The sequence below is a fragment of the Kryptolebias marmoratus genome, linkage group LG23 (assembly GCF_001649575.2).
Source record: "Kryptolebias marmoratus isolate JLee-2015 linkage group LG23, ASM164957v2, whole genome shotgun sequence".
Classification (NCBI taxonomy): Eukaryota; Metazoa; Chordata; class Actinopteri; order Cyprinodontiformes; family Rivulidae; genus Kryptolebias; species Kryptolebias marmoratus.
Genome location: NC_051452.1, coordinates 12,177,490 through 12,184,881, shown reverse-complemented (window position 1 = coordinate 12,184,881; position 7,392 = coordinate 12,177,490). Strand labels below are relative to the sequence as shown.

Sequence of the window (7,392 nt, the reverse complement as noted above, 5' to 3'; positions counted from 1 at the left end):
AAGTTGTGTAAACAACGAAAGCGCTACGGAAAAAGTTGGCCCTGTGTTGTTGCTGTTTTTTAAACTTATGGGGATTCTCCTGAGACTTCAGGAAGAGAGGCGCAGTGGAAGAAATGCTCTGGATGCCATGATTGTTGCGCAGAGTAGCCTGTATATTAGCTATATTGGCCTATCAGATAGGCTAATATAGCTAATATAGATACATACAGCATGTGTTACCTTCATTATAAGGCTTATATAAGGCTTTTAATTTTTTGCGGCTCCAGACATATTTGTTTTTGGTTTTTTTGGTCCAATATGGCTCTTTCAACATTTTGGGTTGCCGACCCCTGGTCTAGTCTAATTAAAAAATTCAACATCAACTCTTGGTCAGAAGTTCACATGACATGGACGTTATTAATTTTTTTTAAGTGTCATTGGTTTGGTAATTTGTTGATGGTCCTGAACTGAACCACCGTGTTTAGTACGCGGAAGGCACAGAGCTTTTTTTATTATTATTTTTTATTAGGAAGACAGAGGTGGGTTGACCCACATCTCACTGCCAGCACTGGGACAACCAGCAGGAAAGCCACCTGGTGGTCTGGTGCACTTCTGTTTTTTGGAGTAAGTTTGCATCCGTTTTCTTACTTGCTAGTGGTTGATGTTTATGCAGCATATTTCCTTTGCTGCATTTTTTTCTTTGCATTCGTTTTTTGTGTTTGTCTGTTTTAAAGTTTGCATTATTCATGTGTTTGCGGCGCGTTTAAGCATTTAGAGTTCCTTTTGGCATTAGCCGTTTGTTTCGCCAGTTTGCTGCGTGTTTGCACCTTTAGGCCACCATAGTCTTTGGTGTAAAATCATTGGAAGTATGCTCTGAAGTAACGAAGTGTACTCTCAAGACCTATTTAAGGCCATACAGGAAGATGCATTTCAAACATTTATCTTTCTGTGTGAGTGAGACCCAAGCATTGAGTCAGAATAAAATGGCCAATTACTGTTTTGTTTTTTGTCTGCTCTACAGTTCTTCAGAAGTTATGATGAACTTTCTCCATTTTTTACAACTGAAGGATGTGAGAAGAACTTCTCATACAGACCGCTGCCTGCATTACAATTTTGTTCCTCTGTAAAAGGTAGTTATTGACTTCAATTATTGTTCATTTCACTGAGGTTTATTGATAATTGAGAGGTATCTTACTATCTAGATTTGTAGACTTTCTGGCAACAAAACATGATGTTATATGCCCTTTAAAATGTGTACATTTTCACTGAAATTTCATGACTTCTAGCACATGTTCTAGCCGCAAAAATGAGGGATTTATTTGGCAGGAGAAAAACTTAAAACACTACAGATACAGTTGGTCTTTGCACCACCTTTGGTGTTCGGGTCTAATGAAACATGCAAACAGTTGCAAACCTACTCCTACGGTTTGACCACTGTCAGGTGACTGGAAAAGAAAGGTACTGGGTTTATTTTCTAAAACTTCCACACACCTTGTTCCTGGTTGCTAACCAGTGTCTGCAGAGCGATGGCAGCCTCCATCTTAACAGGCATTTCTTTGTCGTCTATCAGATCCTGTCTGACCAACTCCACAGCGTTCCTCAGCACCAGCTCATTGTGGAAACGCAGGGGGCTGAAGCAATGCAGCACCCAGCATGACTGCAGGAACAGAGCGGACGAGAACAGGTTTGTAGGTCCACTCACAGAGTCTCTCAAACCACAACACCTACCCTGGACCATAGATATATTATAACAAGAGGCAGGTCTGGAAACAGGAAGTTGAAATCACCATGGCTAATCACGCCCTGCAGGTTGGCTACAGGACAGTTTTAAGCCCCATCCCTCCATGTAAACCAATGGGACATTTGCCTCACTGAAAAGTAAAACTACACTTCAGAAAATTCTTTTAGATGCTAATTTTTGTTGATTCACATAGCTCTTATCTTGCTATATGTTCAAATCTGCATATTTTCAATACATTTCATTTTAATTAGTTATCTGAGGCTTTAGGGAAAGTGTCATGTTCTACTGTGATTGACAGTGTCACGTCCTGTTTGCGAGATGGGAGAGTGTGTAGATGGAACTTTCATATCAAGGTTTACAGCCTCACATCCTGAATGCACAGCATCTCACTCCAAAAATACATCACGGCAGCTCCCCTAAAAAACTAAACTTAACTACCAAACATCCTTGGTGCTTGAGACAATACAACACCAACTCACAGAACACAAACTGGCCACCCTGCAAAGGTGTGGGGAGGAGAATCAGGGTTTCCCCCAGCATATTATAAGCCTTATGGGCCGCCAGACTTTGCTGACCCGGCCGCCAGGCTACCACCCGCACCCCAAGACCGCTACCTTTATCTACCTCACCACGCGAGGGTGCGCGTGCCAACAGTGATGCAATTGCGCTGTCCCCGCCCATATGCGAAGGCCCCACGTGGTGTTGCATTGTGCACCTTATAAACATAACGAGCGGGTTTAACCAAAAATGGTTAGTTGAGCTAAAATTCAGTGGGTGGCTTTACAAGTCCGAATATGGTAAACATGTTTTGTGCTTAGTGAAAATATTATCCATGTTTACCAGTAAAATGATGCTATTAAATTCAGCATTAGATATGTTTTGTTGTTACATGTGATCCAACATTCAGCCTGTGCCACAAAAAGCACAGTCCAGTACAGCATCTCTGTTTTTCAGAGTTGTCTGTTATTTATTGGTCTTGACGTGAGACGTGTGTTGGTGCCTTGTTTGCACTTTTTCATTTATGTTAATTTAATTTATTTGTAAATGTGACTAAAATTAGGATTCAAATTAGGTGCAAACAATTTGTGTTTATTTTAATTGTATGTTTGTTTAAAAAAGTATTTCAAAAGTTCCTTCTTGTAAAACTGTAGTTGTGTAAATATTTGGCACAAATATATAACAATATCACATAATAAATAGCCATATTTTGAACTTTTTGTCAACTTTAATCTTTTTTTTTTTACTAAATCACGGTCGGCCAGCGGTCAGCCAGCGGTCGGCCAGCGGTCGGCCAGCGGTCAGCCAGCGGTCGGCCAGCAGTCAGCCAGCGGTCGGCCAGCGAATGGCCAGCTACCACCAGGCTTAGCCTTTTTACTGGGGGAAACCCTGAGAACCCATTAGAGTTAATTCCAAAGTTTAAGGCAAATATGTCCAAAGTATAGTCCAAAGTGGAAATGGCTCTCAGCTACAGCCACACCAGGTCCTCGTTTTTGTTTTTTTAGGTTGAATAGCTTTCGTGGCAATTTTTAATTGGGTTGACTCCAAATGATTTTAGATGTTCATCCAATGATTACTGTGTACGAGTTCCATCAACATCCATATAGTGGATCATGAGATGTTTTGTTGACAAACAGAGTTGTCTCCAAAAAGTAATGACAGAGTTTTAAAAACAGGTCTTAGTGATCTGTCAGCACATAGAGCAGATAGACACACAAACACATACACAAAAAAACATTATCAACGTTCACCTTTGGTAGCAGGTCATAAAAGTGTAATCTGCCCAAATTTTCCTTACAAAAATCAAAATAATGAGATATAAACTCACCCTTGCTCGTAAATAACCCATGGGAGAATTAAGCAACGGGAAGACATAGTTTTGTAGCATCAGCTCCATCTGCTCTCTGTACACCCGCTTCTGTTGGATATGACAAAGAAAACCCAAATCATCTAATGGCTTATAAAACACATCAAAGCAATGTTCTAGCTTTAATCGAGTCATTCCCAAACCTCTAGATAAGCCTCAGAGGTTAATCTGTGTTCCAGCTTACCTTCAGTAAGAGACCAGCGAGAGCTCCAACGCAGTGCAGCGCTCCATCCTTCCTGCGGGGGTCAGTAGAGGGCTCCATCAGGGTCTGGTGGCACAACTCCATCATCTGAGGAAGAACCTGACAGCAGAAAGAAGTTTGTTTTAGATTGCATTTAGAAAAAGCTAATGAAGAAATTAGATCTCATTGTACTGAAGTACTGTAGCATCTACATGCCTCAGGATATGACCTCATAGACAATTAAGTCCCTTCACAATCACAACCAGCATGAGTTACGGAATAACTTAAGGAACAAGCAGCCTTTTATTGTTATTGTTGAAAATGTTTTTGCTTCTGTGTGTGTTCGTTTACACATGTCTGTTTGTCTCATGACTCAACAAATCGATTGTAATGAAACTTTTGGAAAGTAATCATTAGATGCACGTCTACAACTGATTAACTTTGAATCTTCCTCACCTCAGCTGACCTTAGGAGCCTTTAAAAATCAAAGAAAGTCATTTGTGACAGCTGTATGGCGATTGGTCAAAATGATAGACCAGTATATTGACTGACACAGACAATATAAGCTAACTGAACCTACAAATGCAAACACAAACAATTCCATTACAAAAATACTTTTACCACTGGAAAAAACTGGTCATATAAACTAAAGTTCTCAAATTTCCTTTTAAAACCATGAGGATTTATTGTCCTCAGGATTTATAGTTCCTCAGCTTCCATACCTTGCACTTAGAACTGTGTGCTCCAAGTTTACTAAATGTTTCTGACCTGTTTTCTCTTGCAAGCGGCCTTGCACAGAAGGCTCTGAGCAGCAGTTGCTGGGAGGGTGTGGTCATCATAGAGGTCTACAACAGAAGTATACATAGTTGCTGCAAGATTAATTTTGAGCTGTGTGTTTAAAAAAAAAAACACTAAAAACATACAGAATATTGCCAAGATACACTGGCCAGCCATACAGCTTAAAAAGGCAGAATGCAAATTCCACAGAAACTGTCTGTGGGCTGAGTGAGTTCAAGAACTTCACAGATAACACAAATATTTGCAGTCACACCAGGATGTTTACACACTTACTGAACTTCATGCGGATGTACTCGTAGGGATCTTCCTGCCATAGCCTCTCATCTTCATCTTTGTAACACATAAGAGGGAAGATGACTTCTTGGCAAATGGTCTGAAGTGTACAAAAGTTAAAAAAAGGAGATGGAAGTTTTCAAATCTATCTGATTGTTGGACTCATTAAATAATGACATAAAAAATTGGTCAATCTAAGTCTTGGAAAACCAAAGAATAAGTTCCAATCAAATTTAATTTAGTACTTTACTTTTGTTGGAGGTTGCATTCCAGCTGACTGAATAGCCTTTGCAGATGGGCCAATGAAAGAATCTTTTTGGAGCATACACTAAGAGACTGTCTATCTTTAACAAGAAAATTTAACTTCTAAACCTTCTGTTTACATTGTGTGGGCTCATCGGAGAGCACCTAGTGCAGGGGTAGGCAACCCTGGTCCTGGAGAACAACTATCCTGCATGTTTTACTTGTTTCCCTGCTCCAACACACCTGATTTGAATCAAACGGTAATAAACAGGCTTCTGCAGAATATGAAGTAGTAATTTAACCCCTGACCTAGTGGTTGAGCTTTTGCTCCTGAGGCTTGGACAAGTCCAACTCTAAAAAGCAATAAGATCATAAACAAGGAGGCAATTGCTGGAGGTGCAATGACTGACTATTATGAGAAAAAATTTGTTGCACAAATCAGTTGAACATTCAAACCTCTGCAATTCAAATGAGAAAACTGAGAACCCCACAAACATTATCAGACATTTTGGAGGCTCCCCCATGAGCACCATTCACCAACAGTTGCACCCCAGTGACATACGTTCTTAAGGTCGGAAGTTACCTGCATATGTGGCTTCATCTGTTTCCAGGTCAGTGAGTGGGACACTCCCTGGTTGAAGTAATTGAGGCACTGTTGCAAGACTCGAGGTGTAACATATTGCTTCTGTCTGTGCTGGTCCACAACTTTCAGCAGAACCTTGAAAGATAACAAGCGATACTATAGTCATATTTCGACTAAGCTGACCTGAACCCTTTACTCCTGGAACTTAAGTACCCTTGACCCTCAACATTTGTTTCAGCCCTTTAAAATTTTAAAGACCTTTAATTCCTTGAATGAATGCATATCACCTGACACCTTTCATGCCAGAGTTTTAAACCAAGATCATTTTATGATGAGAAATGAAACGGTTGTAGCTTTAGTCAAACCTTGAAAATAGCAATATGCATTATGCGGTGGGCTACACTTCCTATCTCTTTAATAGGTCATGTTGAAAGTATTCGTATGAATGTCTGACCAAGATTACTTTATCTATTCCAGATGTTACCAGTGGATATTCCCAAACCTACCTTTGATAATTTGGATAAAATGATGTCTGGATACATTTGGCAAAAAAACGCCCCAGAATTAGATTGAAAACATTGCAGCTACTTCAGTCAGAGGGTGGCCTTAAACTCCCTAACTTGAAATATTATTATTGGGCTGCACAACTTAGACCCCTAGTGGTATGGATGCAGAATAATACAGATGCTATATGGCTTGAAATGGAGGGAAGTATGTGCTCTGAACCACTGCAAATATTACCCTTCTAAAATGCTCCTGTAAGAGAAATGACAATGTGGACAAAAACACAAATTTGGAACAAAATAAAATTAGCTTTTAACCTATCAAAACAACTTTTACTTCTAACAAACAGGATTTCTGAAGACTTTTATTCCAAATAATGTAGACATGGGGTTCAGAAATTGGTCTAACTATGGACTTTCTCATATTCAACAATTCATTGAAAAGGGAAATTTAAAAAAATTTGAGCAGATGAAAAGTGAATTTGGCTTTCCTAAAACAGATTTCTACAGGTATTTACAAATTAGAACCTTTGCAAAGACACATTAAAACTGGACTAAACTTTGTGAGCCTACACCTATAGAAAGCTTTTTATGGATATGCAAAAAGAAAAGGGAAATTACAAAGTAATGGGTTGCAAATTATACGACTCATCTCTCTCTATGAATACACATGATTCCATAAACAAAGTAGAAGTGGGAGACTGAGATGAAGGAGACAACTGCAAAGAACACTTGGGAGGAAATCAGTGGCAGCTGCAGAGGGTTTTTTTTCTGCAGGCGCTAAGGGGGTGCTAAGCATTTTATTGAGGGTGCTATGAAGGCTTATTTGTTCTTACGGTTCTCAACACACACAGACACAAGCAAAAACATATATACACAGTATATAAATGAAGAACACAATGAAATACGCATATGTATCTGCGTATTTCTCGACGAAAGGAAATGCCATTCCGGACGGACAGTAATCTAAACCGGAATTCGGGCTTGGATCCGCGAAGGCTCCTGGAGGGGTTTGACCGGCGGGGGCAGACGCATTGTGGGTGGGCTTCCTGCAATGGCTACACGAATGGAGAAACGAGCGGTTAGGGAGGAGCAAATGCTGAGGTTAAAATTATTGCCATTGGGGGTATTATTAAGAGCGACCCCTTTCCTGCCGTGGCGGACCAAGGACTGGCTGCCAGAGCGAGGAGGGGCCGGCCGAAGGAGCGGAGGAGGCTGGCTAAGTGG

General features: G+C 40.3%; 2 protein-coding genes across 6 annotated transcripts in view; one reads left to right on the top strand and one right to left on the bottom strand.

The window, feature by feature from the left end:
• Nucleotides 1-7,392, top strand: part of LOC108244131 (NLR family CARD domain-containing protein 3) — a 1,204,881-nt gene that overhangs the window by 645,566 nt on the left and 551,923 nt on the right. The gene's annotated exons all lie outside the window — the stretch shown is intronic.
• The window catches only part of ipo8 (importin 8), a 101,560-nt gene that overhangs the window by 47,784 nt on the left and 46,384 nt on the right, over nt 1-7,392 (bottom strand). For all 5 annotated transcript variants that reach the window (XR_005232721.1, XR_005232722.1, XR_005232723.1 and 2 more), the window contains exons 9-14: nt 5,663-5,797; nt 4,837-4,936; nt 4,534-4,610; nt 3,769-3,885; nt 3,546-3,635; nt 1,471-1,636 (exon numbers count right to left, since the gene is read on the bottom strand). Coding sequence is in view for 2 of the 5 variants with exons in the window: in XM_037973832.1 (XP_037829760.1) it covers nt 1,471-1,636; nt 3,546-3,635; nt 3,769-3,885; nt 4,534-4,610; nt 4,837-4,936; nt 5,663-5,797 (685 nt within the window). In the remaining 3 variants the exon portion in view is untranslated. The remainder of the gene's footprint in view (nt 1-1,470; nt 1,637-3,545; nt 3,636-3,768; nt 3,886-4,533; nt 4,611-4,836; nt 4,937-5,662; nt 5,798-7,392) is intronic.